Raw genomic sequence first — 26,341 nt, 5'->3', positions numbered from 1 at the left:
CCAAAAGAACAACCATCTCTGCAGCAGTCCACCAATTAGGTCAGGAGGCACATGACAGCCCACCTGGAGTTTGCCAAAAGGCACCTGAAGGACTCTCAGACAATAAGAAACAAAATTCTCTGGTCTGATCAAACAAAGTATGAAATCTTTGGCTTCAACGGCAAGCATCATTTCAGGAGGAAACCAGGCACCATTCATTACCTGGCCAAAACCATCCCTACAGTGAAGCATGGTGGTGGCAGCATCATGCTGTGGGGATGTTTTTAGATGACAGGAACTGGAAGACTAGTCAGGATTGAAGAAAAGATGAATGCAGCAATGTACAGAGACATCCTTGATGAAAACCTTCTCCAGTGCTCTCAGACTAGGGTGAAGGTTCATCTTCCAACAGAACACTGACCCTTAGCACACAGCCATGGTAATATAAGCGTGGCTATGGGACAACTCTGTGAATGTCCTTGAGTAGCCCAGCCAGAGCTCAGACTTGAAGAGATCTAAAAAAATGCCTGTGTCAACCTGATGGAGCTTGAGAGGTCCTGCAAAGAAGAAGGGGAGAAACTGCCCAAAAAAGGTGTGCCAAGCTTCTAGCATCATACTCAAAGGACTTGACGCTGTAATTGGTGCCAAAGGTGCTTTAACAAAGTATTGAGCAAAGGCTGTGAATACTTATGTACATATGATTAACCCTCCCCCTTTTTATTTTTAATACATTTGCAAAGATTTAAACCAAACTTCTGTCACATTGTCATTATGGGGTATTGTTTGTTGAAGTTTGAGGAAATTAATGTATTTAATCCATTTTAGAATAAGAATGGAACATAACAAAATGTGAAAAAAGTGAAGCGCTGTGGAGGAGGAGTGATGGGAGCATAAAAGAGGGAGCGACGACAGTGAAGGACGAGAGGGTCAGGCCTGGGGCCTATTGCACAAAACTAAGATATGGGATTAAGTGTTCTTGGTGTGATTGTGCCTTCAGGTTACGTTTACACAACAGCGGTGTACTAAATTTTGCATACAGATAACAAGATCACCAAGATATCCCAGCTTAATCCCTTATCCTAGTTTTGTGCAATAGTCCCCTGGACTTTGTTATGTTTTGTTTATGTTTATTATGTGTGTGCGTGGGAGTCATCCGTGAGGGGCTGCCTGCGTTTTAATTTTAATTTTGTTTATTAATTCTTTTAAATGTTCACCAGTTTTCATCTCCTTTTTCTGATTTCTAAAAACTGTGTTACACATATACTTCAAATTAACCTGAAAATAAAATATGAGAGTTTTGAGAGTTCTGTGATATATTTTGGAGTGATAATAAATTAACTGAATCAGCGGCGTCTTTAAGAAAGTTATGGCCAAATAAAAAGGGAATTAAAATCAATTTAATATTCACACTGCTAGTTGAAGTTGTATCCCCAACAAAATCACTGTAAATATACATTTGTATTTAAATATCTGCTATACTGTCTACTTGCAGTCTAAAGAAGAAAAATGTCTTTACAAGCTGTCTACTGAACAACAAAACCTGAAATATAACTCAAAAATCATCCTACCTTGACTTTCCTGGGCCAGCTTGTCAGCGGTTTCCCAGTGTTCATAGCTGCGCAGGATGTTGTTGGTGATGTTGACATGACTGGCTGCCATGTGGTGGATGCGTTGGGGAATGGCCACACTTCCAGAGGCAGAGGAAGAGCCCATCACTCCAGTGCCGCTGCTGACCGAACTGACAGGAGATGGACTCAGGGACATGGGAGACGGGGTACCTGTGCTCCTGTTAGGACACAAATGAAACATTGCTAAATGAGAATTTCGGAAAATCCAAGCCGCTTTATTTACAATCAAATTACAAAATACTCTTACATTTATATTAAATGCATTTAGTTGAACGTAAAGGCTCTTTTTTACACTGTTAAGTAGGACTTAGTGCATATTTATGTTAGCCTAGAAATCTAGACGCACCCTAGCGGCAGCAAATTTAATTTGCCCGCAAGTGTGGTCTAGCAACTCTCAATTCCTATCTGAGCTGTATTCCTCAGAATCTAGACGGCCCAATCACATCGTGTAGGTAGGCTATAGAGCCGACCGGATACGGCGAATGTTTAATCAGTCAGCGAGCTCCCCTTCACCGTCGGTGCTCCGGTTGGTGTACCGCTATCCTATCGCGTGCAGAGGGAGTTTGAAAGACAACCGTTTATCCCGCCCCTCAGATTGAGCCCTGTCTATGGTGAGTTTCCAGACCAAACATCTTGATGTGGGTCTGGCTTGTCAGGCTATATTTATGTTATAGCTGCAATCAAAATTATTCAATCCCTCGAGACTCCCTGTAATATTTTACAAATGTAGACTTTTCTAAAGACACAGTTAAAAATATCTATACTAGTTTAAAAGTGTAATACAAATATATACCAAATTCAAAAGTGATAATGTCAATATATAATGTTATGAGATATTCACAATTTTTTTTTTTTTTTGTAATACATTTATGCTATAATTATTCAACCTATTCAACTTTGTATTTTTAAATCACTCATTTGTATGATATGGTACAGAATTGTGTTAAAACACAATTAAGCCTTTGGGAACTCTATAACAAAACTGAATTAGCTTGTGCTGTTATACATGCATACATTTAGCTCATGCATGTCTAAAGTTGAGTCGCAAATATCGCCAAGTCAAAAGAGCTCTCACAAAAGCTACAGAGAACAAATGTTTTATTATATTAGAAAGTCTATGGCTACAAGAAGATTTTCAAAACAATAAAAGTGCCTACAGACACTGCTGCCAGCCTTAAAATTGGTTGTACTAGAAAACTCCTGTGCATCATTAAGGGGAATAAAATGTTTGATCAGATCTGAGAAAAACCTTCCAATTACCACCAAAGACTTGCAAGATGACATGATGAAAGGAGGGAAAACATTTTAATGCAGAACACTGAAGAGGCATGGCCTTCGTGTTGGGACATGTTGCAGAATGACCAAAAAGAAGAAAAAAGGCATACTTGAATATGCTCAAATAAATTTGGATAGATGTGTGGAGTTCTGGAAGAATGTTTTATGATCAGTGGTATGTCTGGTGGAAAAACAAAAACAAAAAACATCTCTATGGTCAAACATGGAGGTGGTCCAGTCTTGTTATGGGGTTTCTTTGCTGTTGCAGGAAGTGGAAATCTTGACTGTCTGAAGGAGATCATGAATTGTGTTAAAGGTGTCATGAACTGGCTTTAAAAAAATATATATATATACTTTTGTCTGAGGTCATCTAATGACGTTCGAATGGTTTTTACATTCAAAAACATCATAACTAATAAGTAATAGGCTATTTTCTACACTGGTTTTGAGGCTCTCTCCTGAACGCTGGGTTCTGATGGCCGTGACACACTGGAGACTTGGAAGTAAACGCCCACGGCTAGGATTGGATAAGATTTGCATATTTAATGATTGTTTGGGTTGCAGCTCAGGGTAGTCTTTGCAACTCCCCTGTCAGTTCAGTTCACATGACATTAGGGAGGGATTTTTTTGAAAGCGGCCAAAATAATTCTCTGACGGAGCTCAGTCTCAAAACATATTTATCAAACAAAAACAATGATTTATCTCTCATCCACTTGTGGTTGTTTTATTTTTTTATTACTTGTCCCGCCCGATCGGTGGATATAAGCGCGAACCACACACACACACACACACACACGTTTTAATCTCAGTATGTCTGCAAATCCAGTGTCGACCTGTGTCTTGTTTAAAAGCGATAATCTTGCTATCTTCGGTAAGGCGATCAGTTTAGCTCTACGAGCCAGTGTGCGGGGCTACAGAAACAGACGTACACATAGAGGCGGCATTTCACCCTTCTAATACGTCACTGATTTGAAAACCTCGTTTTCTGGGCCCGGTGTCTATAAAAGCTTTTCTTTTACTAACAAGGAAGTTTTCAGCTCTGAAACTTACAGGATATTCTTTTATTACCATTACTTTCAACCCTGTTACTCTTTAAAATCAATTTAAGTATCAAGATATTTCAGCAAAGATGGTGATGGACTTTCCCGCAGGATAGGCATCCCAAAATAAACATCCAAATCTACTGAATCTTGGTTCAGGGATCAGTCGTAGAATGTTATTAAGTGCCCTGTACAGTCTTCAGATTTAAATCTCATTCAAAGTATTTGGTGGAATTTGAAGAAAGCAATAGCGTGAAAATGAAAGATTATCATTGATCTGGAAGCTTTTTCAAGCGAGGAATGTGCCAAGATTGCAATAGAGAAGTGACAGAAGCTTCTAAGCACTTACAGGCAATGTTTATTGAAGGTTAAAAAGAATAAAAGATTCTGAACAAAATTTAACTTTTGGGAGTTGAATCATTTTGAACAAGAATGATTAGAGCCAATTAGATTTTTATTTTATTTCTCATGAACTTTATGTTCTCAGAATCATTCAAAAGTTTCCATAAAGTTTTGATTACAATAAATACAATGATATGTACATAATATGTACTTTAAATTAAAAAGTTCTAATGTGGTATAATTACAAGTACACTGTAAACCCTAATGTTGTCTTTACTTAAACAAATCAAGTAAACTTGACTAAATATTATTAGTTTAGTCTAAAAACTCAGACATATAAGTTAGTATAACTTATTAACCAACAAAATACATAAACTTTAGATTTCAATTTGTATGAACTCAAAATCATAAGTAATTAAAATAGCTCACTCTGGTCTTGCTTTGATGTGATTGGCCATGCCAGGAGTTCTGCCTGGCAACAAGAGAATTAATTCACTGATTGGAGGATATTTCCAAAAGGCGATCCTTTTCGCCTCATCTGTTGCTTGTTGCTGATTCAAATTAAGATGGAGACTTTTCCATTCTGTGCAATCTCAAATTTGGTAAGTAAAAATTTGTATGTTACTAAACATAACAATAATATGTGAACTAACTTATAACCAAATTGACTTTATTTCTGTTTGAATGAAAATAATAGTTTTGTTGGAAGTCACCATGATGGAGATAAGTGTTTGCTTTAGTTGGGCTCTTGACAAATGATAATGTAATATTAGTATTTCTCTGGCTGCTTTGTGTTTGTGAGACACTTAACAAAAAGCCAAGAGAAAATATCATCAATCGATGTTGTTTATTCATTGATGATGATAACAACATCATCATGTATAGGCAGAATTCCTGATCTTGTGCAGAGTCCAATGCTTTGGATGTCAAAGCAGTTATTAATAGTTTTGAAATATTAAAGGGGGGGTGAAATGCTGTTTCATGCATACTGAGCTTTTTACACTGTTAAAGACTTGGATTCCCATCCTAAACATAGACAAAGTTTCAAAAACTAATGTTGGACGTTTGATGGAGTATTTCTGTGTTAAAAATACTCCTTCCGGTTTCTCACGAGTTTCGGCGAGTTTTTTTCGAGTATGGGTCTAATTGACGTTAAATAGAGCGGAAGGTCCTTGTATGGGCTGTACGGGCTCTTCTCCCGGTAGGGTGCGCGCGCGCGTAACTAGAGGGAGAGAGAGGAAATGCACGCTGTAAACAGTCTCTCAGGTGCAGATCCAGTCCTCCGTGAACACTTATGTCGCGCCCCGGGAAGGCAGCGCTGCATTTGAACCGATTTGAACGCAGAAATGACGGGAAGCTTCAAGGCATCGCTTCAGTCGCGTCGCAAAGTGGATTTCCACTGTCACTGCTGTCACAGGACTTCACCAAATCATACCAAAGAAGTGTGTTTTTGACAGAGCGGTCCTGCTTTGGAAGATGCCGGTGAGTAAATCAACTTCAAATGTCTCTGCTATTGGCTACCGTCGCATGAGTAAACATCAGTAAACGATACGATCGCGTGCTTCGTCATTCAAATGCGCTAACGGTTACTCCATTGTTGTTCTCTGTATAACGTTACACTAGTCTGACGTGCAAAACCGTTCTGCTTGCTACTTCTAAGGTCTAGTCGCATACAATAGTCCATAAACCGAATCATGTCCTCATACACTGCGAGTAAAGACACAGAAATGTGGAGAGGCCATTAAATACAGTAACTTACATACCACAGAGACGGACGTCCTAATGTTGCCGTTTCTCCTGTTCAGTTTATTTCAGCCTCAGATTTGATTGTGGATCATTATCTGTATTAGCTGAGATAGATGGGTTTCTCCACGCTTGAGGACGTCACCGCTTTGCGCGCTTGTGATTCTTTAGCTCCGCCCACACGATACGCCTCCAGGCGCTCGGTTTTTTCCGGAAAGACTCGGTACAGCCCATATTTCTTTTATAAATATGATAAAACTAAAGACTTTTCGGAGATATGAAGGATGCAATACTACTCTATAGGTACTCAAGATTGACATGAGATTGACTGAAACTGAGTGTTTCACCCCCCCTTTAATAATACTAGAATCATCACTATTGTGCTAATATATATATATATATATATATATATATATATATATATATATATATATATATATATATATATATATATTATGTGCACAAAATGTTTAAATCTATGGCATTAGTTAGACATACACACACATAACTAATTTGCATATGAATCTCTACAATGGTGACAAAAAACTTTTTAAAATGGTGAAAATATCTGATAAACAGATCAACTCTGAACATAAAACAAGCTACAAAAACATCAGAACAAAACAGCAAAAGTAACAGCAAATAGTAAGAATTCAAAGAAAATGTGTCACAATTCAGACGCATAATTTATTCATACCGCAATGCATGTTGGGACCAATGGGGAAGTTTTGATTGGTTGTACCCAGCATGCTGTACTGAACTGGTGTACCCAGTTTGGTGAACTTAACAATTTAAGTACAGTGAATGTGAGCACCAAGTTAAGTGAACTTAAATATACAAGTTTTAGGAGACTCCATTACTCAATTGAACTGAGGGAATCACTTTCCTCAAATCATTTAAGTATTCTCAACTTATTAGGGTTTACAGTGTACACTTTTTAAAAGTTGACCTAAGTTTGTTAGGAAACTTAAGAAACATAGTCAAAAAAGTGTACCCTCTTAATTAATATTATTTTATCTGCAAGTGCAGATTTTTAAAAATATACTTTTAAGATTTGAAGTACACTAAAAGTACATTCAATTCAATTAGGCACACTTTTTACCCCCAGGCATGAGATGGCTTTATATTTACCCAACAACCCTCAGTACATTATCAACAGTAACCTCCAAAAAACTATCGCCACACATATTCATTGGCCTCTTTAGTCCTGCAACCCAAACAATCTGGTTGAATGGCCTGTAATCCACTGAAAAATGGAAACACGCTCAAGCCTCGGCCGGCTAAATTATGCGCCCTGTCAACAGCCAGGCCCATTCGCAATGGGTTTCAGGGCTCTGCTAAAATAAATAAACTCCCTCTGAGGCGAAAAGAAAGCCGAAAAAGATTCATGATGGTAAAGGATGAGGAGGAGTTTGAGGATGGATGTGTTGATCAGGTACCGCTGGCTCTTTATTGCTAATGTAGTGGCTGCAGGGGCCGGACCGGAGAGGCTAATTGCTTTTGACAGGCAGGTTGGCAGGCGAACAGCGGGCCTGGGCTGTGTCCAGCCAGAGGCCAGATCAGACACGCACACAGTCAAACACAGCACCTCTCGCACCAGCTCACCCCACTGGTACTCAGCTGCCATGGAGCTGACATGGAAGCGATGCTGCTCTCCCAGAGTTCATCTCTTCATGTCCTTTCATCGATGTCAAGAAACCATGACTAAGATTTCATATAGTTTTTCCCTACTTAGGAAAGTTTCAGGGGGGCTGTTCTCAAGCAAGATGGAATCTTTTCATAAGCTGGCAGAAATACAAAAGGACAAGGAGAGGAAAAGGCACATACTTTCCATTGGCTCCCCACGGTGAAGGTGCTTGGGAACTTTTTGCAGAATTCTGAGGGAACGAGAAAACCTAGCTTGAGAACATTATTTATAAACAGACAGCACATAATCGGCAAATGCAAACATGTCAGGTCTCATGCAAATGAATGCTATTAATCAGAGTTAGTACCGTTTAACACTGTACATGCAATAATGGCACGCAAAACTAATGAGAACATGCTATTCAAATAAATATGCAGTCAAGATCTCTTGCTCTATTTCTTATTGACGAGAAACAAAGGCATGCGGTCTTACCTTGAAATACTCCATTAGTGAGCGTGAATACTTCATCGCATGATCTTTCTTCAACTTGAACATTCGCAAGTACAGAAGTGATAAACATCGATTGCTGAAAAAGAGAAAATAATCACATGTACTATTAAGATCCTGTCTAATGTATTCAAGGAATATGGAAAGATATTCTTATGTTAAGAATACTAATGTAGCTTCATTAAGGCAATGTATGGGTGTTTCTTTAACTTTTGATTTCGCTTTGTTATATAAACAATTTAAATGCCATTATTAATTATTTATGCTATTTTTAAAATGCTTTTACTAGTTTTTTTTATTGTTTTATTCTTGTCACAGACCTAGGGCCCTATTTTAACGATCTGAAACACAAGTGTCAAAGCGCTAAGCGCAAGTAACTTTGTGGGGAGGGGGGGTCTCGGCGCTGTTGCTATTTTCCCGGCGGGATAAATGGCTCTTCTTATCTTATCTTAATTAAATCTAAAATGGGTTGGTCTGAAGTAGCTTCATTATTCATAGGTGTGGTTTGGGCGTAACGTGAATAAACCAATCAGAGCGGCATCCAACATTCCCTTTAAAAGCAGCTGCGCAAGTTCCATTATGGATTGCTATTATTATGGCGTATTTACCAGGCGCACCCCAGGAGCGGTTCACAGCCGAGGAGACTGATGTTCTTGTAAGAGCAGTGAAAGACAGAGAAGTTGTGATGTATGGGGATGGGAGAAACCCACCCAAAATAGCGTCGGTTAAACTGGCGTCGGTTAAACAGTTTTTTTTCCGTTTTTCAATCAATTTTTTTTTCTGGTTCTTGACGGACAAACCAATTTGTCAGATGTCCTTATATACATATATGTCTTGCCACTATTGGGCAAACAGGTCTGATCCTTAATTACTACAATTAGCCTGAATAATTTGTAAGCTAGATTTATGCCTATTTTTTCACATCTTCGTGGCACACCACAATGATTTCCATCATCTCGTGTTAATATTTTTTTAGTGTAACAATTTATGATTTGCAAAAATAACTGTTGCATCTGTGTAGATTACATGAGCAAAGTGTATGCGCGTTGTGCACGCTATACATTATGGTCAAGCATGCGCCCTTAAAATAGCATAATGAACAACGCGCAACGCGCCACTGACTTTAGACTAGGTTTTTTCTGGTCAGTGGCGCAACTGTTTAATGGAACAGCAAAATAGCACCAGGGATTGTTTGCGCCGGAACACGCCTCCTTTTTTGCGCTGAACCGCCCAGGGAGCGCAAGTTCATTCACTAGTTTAGTGACGTGCTTCTGTGGAGGGAAAAGCGCGCTTTGTGCGGGTGCAAAATAGGAATGACACATGCATCGGTGTACAAAGTCAATTGCGCTGGGTGCAAGATAGGGCCCCTAGACTTTTCCCCTTAAAATATAAAAATTCCTCATATAAATTTTTTATTGCATTATAGTAAAAAAATGACATGAACCTCAACTCTTTCAATATATATTTATTAGCTAAAAAGCTAATATATATATATATATATATATATATATATATATATATATATATATATATATATATATATATATATATATATATATATATATATATATAATTTCAAATATATATTGTAATAGTGTTTCCATCTACCAATTTTTATGCACATTTTTGGATATCACATAAAAAAAACATGAGCTGGAAACAACAAGATGTGCATAAATTCTAAAAATATATATATATATATATATATATATATATATATATATATATATATATATATATATATATATATATATATATATATATATACACTCAACTGACATTTTTTATCCGGTTAGAAATAAATTCCTCAATGTGCACCAAGAACGTGACTTTGCCATGGGACGGCATACCTGGAAAAACCAGCGGACCGATCTCATTGCACAGCATCTGAAATACCGGAGCAAAGTCTGCCGTCAAAGTGACTCCCAGACCTGACTTACACGACTGCGTTACCAAACAGCAAGCATCCGCCCCAGAAAGCAAGTTAACATGACCTTGTTTATTGCATTTCCTCTGTGCGCTCTGAGTAGTATTATATTACGCCGGTATAGGGGGAGACTGGGGATGAATGTAACACCTTTAGTTTGAGCATCGGTAACTCAGTGGCTGTTTGTGTTATAGCTCTCAAAGTTAGATAGATGGCAGCCACATTTATCTGCTACAAATATAACTCACCAGGACATGTACAACACAATCACAGATTATGTGAGTTAAAGTCAAACAGTTCAAATTATTACTAAGGCACGTTGTAACACTGGCTGTGTTAGCTTAAGATCCTTACAATCTAAATTAATTCAATAATGTTATTAAAGAACAAAGAATAATCAGTTTTGAATGAACTTTTTTACTGTATTTCTTTAAGAACTGATGCTGCATGTGTTTGTGTGAGTGATCATGTGTGTGTACTGTATTCCTGTCACCTTACAGTTCAGTGTGGGATATTTTGGGATATCACATAAAATAAAAATGCTAGATAGAAATGAAGATATGCACATAAATTCTAAAAATGTGCACAGAAAATTAGTATGTGCTCAACTGAGTTGGAGAATGTTTTTTTTTTTCGATAAGATGTGCATAAACTAAAAACCTGATTCCAAAAAAAGTTGGGGCACTGTACAAATTGTGAATAAAAACAGAATGCAAGGATGTGGAGAAATGGTATAATTTTAAGGGGAAAATAAGTAGATTTTAAATTTCATAGCATTTCAAAAAAGTTGGGACAAGGCCATGTTTACCACTGTGTGGCATCCCCTCTTCTTTTTATAACAGTCTGCAAACGTCTGAGGACTGAGGAGACATATTGCTCAAGTTTAGGAATAGGAACGTTGTCCCATTCTTGGCTAATACAGGCTTCTTGTTGCTCACTTGTCTGAGGTCTTCTTTGTTGCATCTTCCTCTTTATGATGCGCTAAATGTTTTCTATGGGTAAAAGATCTGAACTGCAGACTGGCCATTTCAGTACCCGGATCCTTCTTCTATGCAGCCATGATGTTTTTATCGATGCAGTATGTGGTCTGGCATTGTCATGTTGGAAAATGCAAGGTCTTCCCTGAAAGAGATGACGTCTGGATGGGAGCATATGTTATTCTGGAACTTGGATATACCTTTCAGCATTGATGGTGCCTTTCCAGATGTGTAAGATGCCCATGCCACACGCACTCATGCAACCCCGTACCATCAGAGATAGAGGCTTCTTAACTGAGTGCTGATAACAGCTTGGATTGTCCTTGACCTCTTTAATTCAGATGACATGTCATCCCAGTTTTCCAAAAAGAACTTCAAATTGTGATTCGTCTGACCACAGAACAGTTTTCCACTTTGCCACAGTCCATTTTAAATGAGCCTTGGCCCAGAGAAAATGCCTGCATTTCTGGATCATGTATAGATATGGCTTCTTTTTTGACTTATAGAATTTTAGCCAGTGACGGCGAATGGATTGTGGTGGATTGTGTTCAGCAATAATGTTTTCTGGAAGTAATCCTGAGCCCATGTTGTGATTTCCATTCCAGTAGCATTCCTGTATGTTATGCAGTTCCGTCTAAGGACCCGAAGATCACGGGCATCCAGTATGGTTTTCCGGCCTTGACCCTTACGTACAGAGATTGTTCCAAATTCTCTGAATATTTGGATGATATTATGCACTGTAGATGATGATAACTTCAAACTCTTTGCAATTGTTTTCTGAGAAACTCCTTTCAGATATTGCTCCACTATTTTTTACCACAGCATTGGGGAAAGTGGTGATCCTCTGCCCATCTTGAGTTCTGAGAGACACTGCCACTCTGAAAGGCTTTTGTTATACCCAATCATGTTGCCAGTTGACCTAATAAGTTGCAAAATTTGTCCTCCAGTTGTTCCGTATATGTACATTTAACTTTTCCAGCCTCTTATTGCCATCTGTCCCATCTTTTTTTGGAATGTTTAGCTCTCATGAAATCCAAAATGAACCAATATTTGGCATAACATTTCAAATGTTCTCCCTTCCCTTGGAACGCAGACCCTCCTGGCCAATGTATTTAATAGTAAATTGTGTCTAGTACTATATAAATTACAAAGGTAAATTACTATATAAACTACAAAATTATAAATTACTATATAAACTACAAATGCTTTTTATCCGCATTTGTAGTTCTAATCGAATCCTCGTTCAACTCGCAATGGGTTGTGGGCAATATTGGCCGTTAAGAGTGCTCATCGATCCACACTTCGAATTCGGACCGGAAATAGTAAACCATCCGGGCATCTTTTGAATACTCTTTTCAACATACTACGATTTGTATATATTTATATCCAAAATAATTCATAATGAAAGCCTTAATTGAAATGTATCTTTCTATATTATGATAATGATTCTTTCCAAAGGGTCTTTCAATTAATTTATTATATTTTATTCCTTTTATATTTCCTTTTACTGAAACACTAAAGAGTCGAGATGAATATTACCTGTACTACTGTCTGTATCTCTCACTGAGAGAAAGCACATGCTATCAGTATGTTTTGGAGAAATGTTTTGTTTATAATTAATTCAGATGTTCTTAACCTTGGAGGAAACCTGTATTCTCTGAAACATGTGTGTGTGTGTACCAGATCTGTGCAGGCCTAATGTTGGAGATGGACATTTCTGCAGAAAACGCCAGACTTGAAGATGCTTTTCAGTGGCCTATGAGGTCACTGTGATGTTGGGGGCGACTTGTCTACCTAGTTTGGCGATATGTGCTCCTATCTGTCTATGTGTGAAAAGTTGCTTACATTGCATTTTATCTGAGCCAATCAGAATGACGTGGATAGACCTTCAAAACAGTATAACTGTTGGGACAATTGTATGTACGATAGTGCGGGGCAAAGAGACGGTGAGAGATGGAGCGCTGCCTACAAACTCCTTGTGAGACTTGAAGCTGGCTTCTGCTTTTGAAACTGCAAACTATTCTTAAGTAAATGTTTCTTTAATTAATTGCAATCCTGACTCTTTGTCTTCATTTCTTCACTACTGGTCATGGGCCATAAACTGTTAACCCCTAACAAAACATTACATTAACTTTTATATACGGTGGAAATTACGTTTTCAGAAGAAAGTTAAAAAAAATATTCTCCTGTGATGCATGTGATGGACTAGCCTGACGTTGTCATACTTAATTCTAGTCAGAATATGAGTCTGATACATAGACTATAAAAAATATGGACGTAGTGTCTGTGACACACCCTTAGGATTCCGATAAGCCGTTCTGAAGCGTAAAGCAGAGTCGAGCTGACCGTTGTCATCTTAGCAGCGCGTCATCGCGTGTCACTCCTGGATAACAGAAAATGGGCAAAGAGGCGGCATGTGGGCGGAGCTGAGGTGACGCAATGAATAACAGACAGCAGATAAATGGCTATCCACCTGTCACTCAAAGTAACCACGCACTGAATTGTGCAGAACTCTAAGGCTTTATATAATGTAAACAAATGAGTTATAAAAAAATTCATCCCCCTCAGAGTTGTCATGAAGGGCTCAATTAGCCATATCGACCAAAACCACAATTTGTACCAGGCTGTAAACATGTTTTTTTCTGCTGTAAAATTGGTCATTTTAACATGGGGCTCAATAAGATTCTGCTCCCTTCTGGAGCCTGTCCCTAGTGGCCAGTTTAGGAATTGCAGTTTACATTACTTCGGTATTGGCTTCAAGAGAGATCGCGGGATGTTTCCGCTTGGTCTGATAGTGCTCCATTGGGCTGTAATTATGGGGCATTTCAACCGAACCAGTAAAGACATCAATTGTAAAGTGCACTGTGTTGCCAAGTCTGCGTCTTTTTTCCGTGGGTTGTTTTCCATTTCCACGGTTTGAAGCGACCTCAAATACTTTACTTTACTTTACTTTATTTATAAAAGGACAATGTACAATTTTTAACATAAATGTACCGAATTTAGCTCAAAGCTAATTTTCACCCGCAGTCCTTTGTGTGATATATAGACCCATGAGTGCGAATTTTAGCAGGCAAGCTTGCCAAAATACTTACGTACAAAGTACTTACCAACATGATCATCATTTCTGAGAGTACTAGTGAAGGTGAATGCATATACAAACAAGCTCTCCGTTTAGGATTAGAACAAATTCAATCATTGAGACAATGGCCCTCATTTATCAATCTTGCGTAGAAACGGGCGTATATGTTGACGTAAGATTATGCTTACACTCCTCTCACCGCCTGATTTATGAAGCTGTGCGCACCTCTGCAATCCAGGTGTACGAAATACTTGCCCTTGATAAATGCGGCGGCTGAAAACGATCGTCATTAGAATAACACGCCCCTATATATTCAAGTCTCCCCCACGCCCTCATTTTACGCCATGGACACACGGAAGACGGCAAAGACGCGAAACTTCTCCGACGTGGAGATCGGGCGCGCCTCAATCATTTTACTAGTCCACTAGTCAGTGCACTGATTAGGACATAAGTCAATGGGCTGACTCCCTGATCAGTGCTCTGACTAGTGGACTAGTGAGATGACTGAGGCGCGCCCATCGAGACCATCACCAGGGAAGTGGAAAAAAACGAAATAATTTTATTTGGGAGTTTAAAGAGTGGGATTAAAGGCACCCACAAAAACTAAATATGGACCCAAATTACGAGTATTGTTAATAGTGTGGGGGTTGAGAAGCGCACTCCAGCAGTTTAAATCGGCCCTAGCTGTTTGAATGAGAAATGACCTATCACAATGCATTATTTTACAGAACATGTTTTTAAACAATTAGCATTTAATTTCGTATCACGGCACATGTATTGGGGTGTACGATATGATGATGATGTGATGTGGAGTAGCCTACCATTCATTTACATTAATAATTGCATGACAATTTATAAGATTCTTCTTCTAATTATTATTATTATGATTTTTATTATTAATGACGCTTATTGTTATTTAGAAGAAGAATGTTGTTATTATTTATTTTATTTAAATGTATATATATGTATATTTAAATTTATATTATTTTGTCAGTCTGAATTATTTTCAGTGCCAGTCCGTGAGCAGCTGCCGGGCCTAACCCTGAAACATCAGGTAAAGCGCACAGGCTCGCAACTGGAGGAATACATATGCCTACAAATTAAATGCTTTGGTAAAGTCACACAAATTAAACATTGAAATCCATGTTGCACAGAAATAAACACTGAAGTTTATAATTACTATGTTGTTGTTGTTTTTTTACAGTGGGTCGTAATATAGCATATCTTTGTCAGTGCGTTTTGTGGTGTTAGGAATTGTTTTTCTGCATATTTTCGCACTAACTCAAACGTGCGTACACCACCTCCTGAGCTGGCGTAGGATTTGAGCGTGCCGTACGCCAACGTCCATATTGATAAATCTCAAAGTCACCGTGGGTTTGGGTGTAAGCAAGGTGTACGCTGGAAATTTGGTGTACACACTTTTGATAAATGAGGGCCATTGAGTGTGTGTGTGGCAGGGCGCCTTTGATGACGTGGATGATTACGTTACTGTTTATCATCTGTCCATCATCGTCTAAACACAATTTAATTTATCCGAAAAATTCCTGTTCAGGCATAATTACTCCTCTATGGATCAAGTCCAGACCGAACTGCCCGAGCTCAAATGTTGTGGGCGGCGTTGAGTTCGGCTGGCATCCAGGCTAGTGATGGACACAGTTAGTAGCCCAATTTATACTTCTACGTTGTAAGCTGTGTGTTCCATGCACCCCGCTACAACAACGCACCCTGAAGTGCACCTCTCCAAAAATGTAACAACGCGTCGATTTTACACGGACCTAAATCGCTGTGTTTGGTCTGCCAGAACACCACCCTCAGGGGTACACATGACATGCTCCCTCTGCATGTGTATCTGCACGTCGATGCGGACAAGGACGCAGAAGTAGAAATGAAAACCGATGCGTAGCCCACAGCGCATAGGCTTCGCCGCAGGTCCGGCGCAAAAGTATATATCAGCCTTTAAATACTAGCGATTGTGAAAATTCACAGGGCCAAAAAAGCCTGTAGCAAAAACATAAACAGAATCTTGACAACAACAACAACAGTATATGAGCAGTGAGGAAAAAGCAGCCAGTATCATGGGGTGGCTGACCTTTCAACAGTGTGCTTGCGAGACACCAGATGCTTGGGACATATGCACAGCCCCATGAAACCAAAAGTAGCTTTCTCACATTTCTGACGCATCCAAACTACTGAAGTCACATTAATACATAAACAATATGACTGTCCCTCCTAAAGCAGGGCAGACGCTTTTATGGCACCTTGCTGATGCGTATATATTGTGCATGAAACATTTCCCTATGTCACAGGTCAAAATAGGTTATATTGGCCTAATATCTGAAGCCAGAGAGTAAACATGTTTTTACAGCGCTCTTAAACGCATATAATATCACCCAAACAGTATTATGTCCTCGACCTAGGTTTATAAATCATAAACGCAGCAGCCTTTGAAAATCCCTTTCGGCTGCTAGACGGCTTTCATTAACAAGCCAGAAAGACTGGCAGTTGAATTCCAATCTGCGCTGATGACTGTCATCCCGCTATAAGCGCAAAACTAACCTTGACATTCAAAATAAACAAGCCGCCGCGGCGTGACAGGCAGGCAGAGCGCGGGCGGCTTTTATCTGGGCGAGAATATGTTTCTGCCGTCACCATGTGGAAATCTTTCATTATCCTCTAATAGCTTAATGAAATACAGGAATAATGATCCACTCTAAGCTGATTAAGCGCTTTAGCAGTGTTTTAAAGCTTCCTTCCAGATACAGATGATTGTCGTCGAGCGATGGCTGAGAGGAGATTTAACTGGCTGCTAGAGCAAAGCGCTGGATTTAGCCTCTGATGGTACGCAGGGTAGGGCGTCGGAGTTATAATACCACCCCTAACGCCTTTAGAAGCCCCTAACGTTTGCGCCACTTCAGAACAGCTACATCAGTTGGGTTATCAATGGAATAGGCATTTGGACCTCCATGCATGTTGGTTGTGTAACTGCAGTAACTGCATATGACACTTTAAGTAAAATTGTTTTCCCTCAAATAGGCACTGCTTTAATCTGACATCTCGGATAACATCTTGGCTGCATTGTGGGTCATTATGGCTACATAGTCAAGAAATGTTCTTCTAATTGATATTTAAAGATACTGACCCTGATTCATCTTTTTCTGTGACGTTTAGGGGTGAGAAATCTCATATTCTGCTTAAAGGGATACTTCACTGCTTTTTCATATTAAACTTTGTTATTCCCTTAACTAAAACGAGTTGATACATCCCTCTCTCGTCTTAGTGCTTGCACTTAATCTCTCTGACGCGTGGTGGCGATCTGATAGCATTTAGCTTAGCCCACTAAGCCCAGTTCTTTCACTATGGTACCAAACAGAGATCAAGTTAGTAGCAACCAAACACCTCCACGTTTTCCCTATTTAAATACAGTTACACAGATAGCTGAACGATCAAGTATGATGACATTAAATAAAACGTGGGGCTTTTCGAAGCGGATTAAAAAGGAGAACTATAATGTATGGCGGAATAGCACTTCTGAGAGTACTTCGACTCGCCGCAGTAAATCTGTGTAACTGTATTTAAATAGGGAAAACGTGGAGGTGTTTGGTGGCGTCTAACTTGATCTCTGTTTGGCTCCATAGTGAATGAACTGGGCTTAGTGGGCTTAAGTTAAGTTAAGTTAAATGCTATCAGATCGTCACCGCGCGTCAGAGATATTAAGTTCACGCACTGAGACGAGAGAGGGATGTATCAACTTGTTTTAGTTAAGGGAATAACATAGTTTAATATGAAAAAGCGGTAAAGCATCCCTTTAACTCTCAGAGCAAAGCGGAATTTAAGAATATTAGTCACACTTTAGATTACCATCCAATTTTCACTATTAACTATGAATTTAACCTCAATAATCTCCTAATTTACTGCTCATTAACAGTTAGGAAGGTATTTGTTATATTTAGGTATTGGGTAGCATTAATGGCTATAGATTCAAAGAATTTATATATAGGAAGACTCAGAGCGCGCTCCGATTAATTATGAATGGGAGAAAGTGGAACGCTCAATATGGCAAATAAGTCCAGCGTTCTAAATAAAAGACAATCATTTATTAGTAAAGTCATCGTGTCACTATAAGCTCCGGTTGCTATGGAAACAGGCAGTTTTTTGTCATGATTTGAGCGTTTAGCAACACAAGTTATGAGACAGTTGTTGTCAGATTGCATTGGTGATTTCAAATCTAAAATGTAATCGTAAGATTGGCGAACAGTTTTGGAGAATTTTATGTTTCCCATTTCAAAGAGATAGGAGCTGCACTTGCATGCCTGAGAGTCGTTTCAAAGATGGCCGCAGAGAGAAATTACTTGTCTTAAAGGGACTTTGGTAGATAGTCATGCAAAATATGGAATTAATATGTGCTTAATAAGTGTTAATTAACAGCCAATATCCTAGAAATATGCATGCTAATAGCCAAAGTTAATAGTGAGAATTGGACCATAAACTAAAGTGTTACTGAAATATTCTCACAGACAACGTTTACTTGCTAATGTTTGATTCTATGAGCGTCGCCAACTTAGTGGAATCAATTAAGTAGCTCTTCCTCTAAAGTGCTCATTGCAGAAGCCTTATAAGCAAAACTTGTGCATCCTGATTTCTGGAAATTGTGAGCTAGCCAATCAGATTGAAGATTGTCGTTTTGACATTCATTTAAAAAGGTACTGGTAATATTTTTTTTCTTAAACATTTCTGAAAGCAGTCTTGGTTGCACTTTATTTTACAGTAGGTGTACTTACAGTGTACTTACCAAAGAAAGTACTGGGTAATATAGGGTAAGTACACGGGTTAAGGTTAGGTTTAAGGGTAGGCTCAGAGTTAGACCTAGTTATTACCCAGTTATTGTAATTACTATAATAAGTACATAGTATGCACATGGGAAACGGGACTGTAAAATAAAATGCTACTGAAGTCTTATGTTCACCATGGCCATCCACTATCCACTGAATTGGCTCTATCCCCCTCTCTCCTCTCCACCTATCGCTGGTGTGTGGTGAGTGCACTGGCGCCGTTGTACTGTGGCTGCCATCGCATCATCTAAGTGCTACACAGCTACACACTGGCGGTGGTTGAGGAGAGACCCCTGACATGAGTGTAAAGCGCTTTGGGTGTACAGTAGTACATATGAAAGCACTATATAAATGCCTCATTAGTTCGTTTGTTCGTTTGTTCGTTCGTTCGTTCGTTTGTTCGTTCATTCATACATTCATTCATTCATTCAAGGCTGCATTTATTTGATAATATTGTTAAATATTATTACAATTTAAAACAACTTTTTTCTATTGTAATACACTTTAAAATATTTATTCAAAGCAGATCAAAAAAAGAGATCAAAGCAGAATTCTCAGCATCATTACTCCTTCAGTCTTCAGTGTCACATGCTCCCTCAGAAATCATTCTAATATGATGAATTGATGCTCAAGAAACATAAAGCAATGCTGAAACCAGCTGTGATGCTTAACATTTTTGTGGAAACTGTGATTATTTTTCAGGATTCTTTGATGTATAGAAAGCTTATTTGACTAATGATTTTACTGTCACTTCTTGATCATTTAATATGTCTTTAATAAATAAGCACCAATTTAATAAATAAGCAACAAAAAAACAACAACAAAAAATGATCACCTAAAAATTGGAATAGTATATACATATACGTATGATTAAATATAAAGGGAAAACTTACCACAGTACAGCGAGCTTCTTCTCAGCTATTGTGGCAGAATGACTGGTGAAGTTCTTTAATCTCATTGCGTACCTTAAATAACAAAAGTAAATGAGTTAAAAAAAACATGATAGAACTATAGGTAATGACAATCATTTTTTTTTTTTTTTTTTCAAGATTACAAGATTCAAGAGGTATGGAGACAAAAAACAAAAACAAAACAAGGTAATTCTGACTTTATATCTCACAATTCTGACTTAACATCTCACAATTCTGATTTAACTCGAAACCGGACTTTATATCTCAGAATTGTGATATAAAATCAGAAGAGAGATTTAAAGTCAGAATTGAGAGATATAAAGTCAGAATTTATCGAGATATAAAGTCAGAATTGAGAGATTTAAAGTCAGAATTGAGAGATATAAAGTCAGAATTGAGATATAAAATCAGAATTGAGATATAAAGTCAGAATTGAGATATAAAGTCAGAATTTATCGAGATATAAAGTCAGAATTGAGAGATATAAAGTCAGAATTGTGAGATATAAAATCAGAATTGAGAGATATAAAGTCAGAATTGAGATATAAAGTCAGAATTTATCGAGATATAAAGTCAGAATTGTAAGATATAAAGTCAGAATTGAGAGAAATAAAGTCAGAATTGTGAGATATAAAATCAGAATTGAGAGATATAAAGTCAGAATTGTGAGATATAAAGTCAGAATTGAGAGATATAAAGTCAGAATTGTGAGATATAAAATCAGAATTGAGAGATATAAAGTCAGAATTGAGAGATATAAAGTCAGAATTGAGAGATATAAAGTCTGAATTGAGAGATATAAAGTCAGAATTGAGAGATATAAAATCAGAATTGAGAGATATAAAGTCTGAATTGTGAGATATAAAGTCAGAATTGTGAGATATAAAATCAGAATTGAGAGATATAAAGTCAGAATTGAGAGATATAAAATCAGAATTGAGAGATATAAAGTCAGAATTGAGATATAAAGTCAGAATTGAGAGATATAAAGTCAGAATTGAGAGATATAAAGTCAGAATTGAGAGATATAAAGTCTGAATTGAGAGATATAAAGTCTGAATTGTGAGATATAAAGTCAGAATTGTGAGATATAAAATCAGAATTGAGAGATATAAAGTCAGAATTGTGAGATATAAAGTCAGAATTGAGAGATATAAAGTCAGAATTGTGAGATATAAAATCAGAATTGAGAGATATAAAGTCAGAATTGAGAGATATAAAGTCAGAATTGAGAGATATAAAGTCTGAATTGAGAGATATAAAGTCAGAATTGTGAGATATAAAGTCAGAATTGAGAGATATAAAATCAGAATTGAGAGATATAAAGTCAGAATTGTGAGATATAAAATCAGAATTGAGAGATATAAAGTCAGAATTGAGAGATATAAAATCAGAATTGAGAGATATAAAGTCAGAATTGAGATATAAAGTCAGAATTGAGAGATATAAAGTCAGAATTGAGAGATATAAAGTCAGAATTGAGAGATATAAAGTCTGAATTGAGAGATATAAAGTCTGAATTGTGAGATATAAAGTCAGAATTGTGAGATATAAAATCAGAATTGAGAGATATAAAGTCAGAATTGTGAGATATAAAGTCAGAATTGAGAGATATAAAGTCAGAATTGTGAGATATAAAATCAGAATTGAGAGATATAAAGTCAGAATTGAGAGATATAAAGTCAGAATTGAGAGATATAAAGTCAGAATTGAGAGATATAAAGTCAGAATTGTGAGATATAAAGTCAGAATTGAGAGATATAAAGTCAGAATTGAGAGATATAAAGTCTGAATTGTGAGATATAAAGTCAGAATTGTGAGATATAAAGTCAGAATTGAGAGATATAAAGTCTGAATTGTAAGATATAAAATCAGAATTGAGAGATATAAAGTCAGAATTGTGAGATATAAAGTCAGAATTGTGAGATATAAAGTCAGAATTGTGAGATATAAAGTCAGAATTGTGAGATATAAAGTCTGAATTGAGAGATATAAAGTCAGAATTGTAAGATATAAAGTCAGAATTGAGAGATATAAAGTCAGAATTGAGAGATATAAAGTCAGAATTGAGAGATATAAAATCAGAATTGAGAGATATAAAGTCAGAATTGAGAGATATAAAGTCTGAATTGAGAGATATAAAGTCAGAATTGTGAGATATAAAGTCAGAATTGAGAGATATAAAGTCAGAATTGAGAGATATAAAGTCAGAATTGAGAGATATAAAGTCAGAATTTAAAGTCAGAATTGAGAGATATAAAGTCAGAATTTAAAGTCAGAATTGAGATATAAAGTCAGAATTATAGACTCACAACAGACTTTTTTTCACAGAATTGTACGTTGCAATTTTGACTTTATAACTCTCAAATTGGACTTTAAATCTCAGAATTACGAGATGTAAAGTTGATCGATTGTGAGATAAAAAGTTTCAATTCTCTTTTTAAATGTTTTATTCTGCGGCGTAAACAAGCTTCCATATAGAGGGCACTGACCTGATGAGCTCTACGGTTTCCGAGTACATTGTGTATGGTGACTTGGCCTCTAGCGGGTCCCGTTCCATGGCGTTTCCGCATTCAATGAATGAGAGCGCCCCGTCCGCGTAATTCACAGCTTTGCCGAACTTGTCCATCTGTGAAGCAAAAGAGGTGTTAAAGGTTGAGATAATTCCGCAAATGAAAAAGACTGAGGTCATTTTCAAAAGCTCGTAAAGGCATATAGAAAACAGATATCAGTGGAGGAGGAAATAAAGCCATTAGGCTGAGGTAATTCTCCAGTCTGAAGATGTAATGCAGGTCTCTATGATAGTGCAGATTTATGGCCACGGACTGGCATACATTTCCAACTTTACGACAGATTTATGATTCAGAACAGTTCATTCCATGTGGTAAAGATGTACGAAGTGCTTTTCTCTGCATTTAGGGATTATGTTTTTCATCCTGACTTATCGGTACGACCTCGTAAAGGCTAACTTTGACTTTCGTGTCTCGTTTCTCAAACACAAACTAATCAATAGCACTAAACCACATTACGCCTGCCTCCGAAAACCCAACTCCACGGACAAGCACAAACAATAAGAGCATATCTCATCTCCATAGGAGCGTAAAATAGATTTACTGACCACTTGCCTCTGCCGGCACTTCAGGAGCCGAGTCCATTCGTTTTCAAGTGAGCCCTTCAATACGGAGCGAGCGGACGCCCGGGATTCATTACACGCCTGCCACTATGCTCATGTAACGCTTGCAATCAATTCCCTTTACTTTGTATTCATGACTAGGCCTATACATCGTCATAGCGATTTATGACAGAGAGGATGTAACTTGCGATAATGGACAATGTCTCCAGAGATAATTGCCTGGATCCAATTATTAGGGGGTCTGGGGGTCTGTTTTGTAAATCTCTTACAAAGCTCCTGCTTTATGGATGCTAAGGGCAGACACAAGGGCTCTCGCTCGCCTAGATTGGAAAGTCTTCAATTATAAAAGGTCTGCCGAGAGAGCTTTTTCTCAGCTTGCTAATGGCTCTCTGTAGCGGAAGGGTTATGTGTCCGTGTAGTTAAGAGCAGTGTGACAGGAATTTTTCATCTACTCTTGCTGAGTGCTAACTTTCCATCAGAAAGAAGGATCGCTAAAGATTCGCTAATTTCTCAGAGGCTGCATGAGAAATAAATGGAGTCTCTGGCTTCGCAGATTATTCTCCTGAGTAAAATATTTGTCTCCTTTTGAGTTCAGAAAGCGATCTGAACAATGTCACCAAAATTGTCTAGGTCCCAAAATATCAGATTCCAACACTATTATCACGCCTTATAGAGATTGCATTCACAATGAGCCATTTTAGCCGATAGAACCTTTTAGACCTAGATCTTTTACAAAAGCCTATCACTAGAAATTTTCCATGACTTTTTTAAATGAGAGATATAGTATTATTAGTAGTTGTGATATTATATTTTTTATTAATAATAATAATACTAATATGTAATTTTTATTAAATTATTTTTTATATAATGGCTTTGCAACTTTTCATTTTCTGTCAGTCTTAGTACACAATTTAACTACAGAAGAGTCACACTGGAGAAAATACCTTTCTTACTTAGTATGCTGTCTTGTTTCTAGTCCAAACAACTAAAAATTCTTAAAACAAGAAATTTTTACTAGACAAGCAAAATTCTTCGTCTTGTTTTGGGAAAAATAACTCAAAATTAAGAGTTTTTTTCTGAAAATACGCAACATTTACGCATTTAAATAATCTGCCAGTGGGGTAATTAAATGAATCTTGTTTTAAGATTATTTTGCTTACCCCACTGGCTGATTATTTTTCTTATTTTAAGAAAAAACTCTCTTAATTTTTAGTTATTTTTCCCAAAACAAGACAATTACTTTTGCTTGTCTAGTAAAAATTTCTTGTTATTTTTTCCCAAAACAATAATGTTTACTTCTTAATGTAAGATTTTTTTTTTAAATTTTGACTAGAAACAAGACAAAAATACTAAGTAAGAAAAGCATTTTTTGCAGTGATATCGCAACTAACTGGTCATTTTTAAGCGAGATGCTAACGGTCTAATCAGATTCAATGTTCTTTGCTAAGCTATGCTAAAAGTGCTACCGCCAGACCCGGATTTCGGCTGAATGGATTTAAAAACGGTAAATAAAACTCAACTGTAACTCTAGGAGAGTAGAAAATTAGCTTTTTTAATTTTTTTAAATGGACTTTTCGACTTTAATTTTAGTACGTTTAGTTTAAGCTAACCTAAATGAAAATGAGAAATGTTAAAATATTAAAAAGGTTTACTATATTTTAATTTATTTCAAGTAACAAAATGTTTTTTCTTTTTCTTTCTGGCATATAGATGTATTATAAACAAACTTACCAAAGCATCTGCCTTGTGCTTTAACTTCTTGGCTTCCTGCATGTAGTAATCTGCATTGTGAACTCTGTAATGATATGTGTTATTTAAGATGTGTTTATCTTTCACATCTGCCATTGTGTGCATAAACACGAACCTGAAATATGAGCTACTATACAACTGAAACAGTTCATGTAACATATAATACCAAGTAAACATGGCAGCTATTGCCCATAATAATCCCAGTGCTGTTACATACGTGTTATTAAATGTGAGTTTAGGTCGCCTAGGCTCCATTTGCTCAATGGTCAGCGTTGACGGATTTGACCAGAGGTCTGTGTCCGACTGACCACTGCCATGAAAACCGCTGGACGGCTTGCTGTGACCATCTTCCTCCTGGAAAAGCAAGAGAACATTAAAATGATAATTAGCCTTTAACAGCTTGAATAATACATAAAGGATCCATTCACTGTCTGTCTGTTCTGCATCTGCTCAGTTTTTTCATTTTTGGGGCCATTTAGTTGGATTGATTTTGGATGATGGGCACATGGGAGCCATTCACTTGTCTTCAAAGCTATTTTGAAACATTTCCAAGGAGGTAATGAGTGTGGGATCTCCTATCTATCTATCTATCTATCTATCTATCTATCTATCTATCTATCTATCTATCTATCTATCTATCTATCTATCTATCTATCTATCTATCTATCTATCTATCTATCTATCTATCTATCTATCTATCTATCTATCTATCTATCTATCTATCTATCTATCTATCTATCTATCTATCTATCTATCTTTCTGTCTGTCTGTCTATCTTTCTGTCTGTCTGTCTGTCTGTCTGTCTGTCTGTCTGTCTGTCTGTCTGTCTGTCTGTCTGTCTGTCTGTCCAGATAGATAGACTTACAGTGCTGGTCTTGGAATGGGAGAAGGATTTGTTTTCTCCTTTGCGGTGTTTGTGTGATGAGGACGATGATGAAGAGCAGTGGGCAGGCATTGTGCGGGTGGAGGTAAGGGTGTTTGGGACGGTGGAGGTGCATCCTTCCTGACTGAGAGAACTGCATTCACTGCTCCTCCGTGGGCGGCCCACCGGCTCATCGGACAGCGGTGACAGTAGAGGCGGTAACAGCTTATCCTCCCGTTTGCGAAGTTGCTTCTTCAAGGAACTTGGCAGAAAAAAAAGACAAGGAAAGATTTCTATCCAATATTAGATTTGTGTTTTAGGACTTATAGTGTAAATGCAGCATAAGACCTCATTTTAATGAGCGGGGCAAATAAATCACCATGAACTTGTTGTAGCTAGAACAACTACACTGATAATGACTATGCTTTAGATTATCAGACTGAAAAAAAGAAAGAAAAAAACATTTCCTATTTATAGACAAACTGCTTAAGCACACTGGAAAGAGGAGGGGGAAGGAAATAAAAAAAGCCTTTAAATTATAAAATTGAAGAATCAGTATATGGAAATGTTAGAACTTCAAGTAGTTTATAGTATTTCTGTTTTGTTTTTCAGTAAAAAAAAAATCTAAACGTTAAGAATAAATAATATTCTAAATAATAATAATAATAATAATAATCAGCACCACTACCACAACCATCCCCTATGTTGCGAGTTGCACAATGATCTGTCAGTT

The 26,341-nt window shown here is 37.4% G+C and overlaps 1 protein-coding gene across 1 annotated transcript in view; it reads right to left on the bottom strand.

Moving 5' to 3' along the window:
- The window catches only part of aff2 (AF4/FMR2 family, member 2), a 386,660-nt gene that overhangs the window by 14,033 nt on the left and 346,286 nt on the right, over positions 1-26,341 (bottom strand). Inside the window, exons 13-20 of the mRNA XM_067457882.1 lie at positions 25,612-25,870; positions 24,964-25,100; positions 24,729-24,792; positions 22,357-22,493; positions 19,847-19,918; positions 8,127-8,220; positions 7,835-7,884; positions 1,548-1,765 (exon numbers count right to left, since the gene is read on the bottom strand). Coding sequence (XP_067313983.1) covers positions 1,548-1,765; positions 7,835-7,884; positions 8,127-8,220; positions 19,847-19,918; positions 22,357-22,493; positions 24,729-24,792; positions 24,964-25,100; positions 25,612-25,870 — 1,031 coding nt within the window. The remainder of the gene's footprint in view (positions 1-1,547; positions 1,766-7,834; positions 7,885-8,126; positions 8,221-19,846; positions 19,919-22,356; positions 22,494-24,728; positions 24,793-24,963; positions 25,101-25,611; positions 25,871-26,341) is intronic.

This window comes from Pseudorasbora parva, chromosome 11 (assembly GCF_024679245.1).
Source record: "Pseudorasbora parva isolate DD20220531a chromosome 11, ASM2467924v1, whole genome shotgun sequence".
Lineage (NCBI taxonomy): Eukaryota > Metazoa > Chordata > Actinopteri > Cypriniformes > Gobionidae > Pseudorasbora > Pseudorasbora parva.
This window is presented reverse-complemented; position numbering and strand designations above follow the sequence as displayed.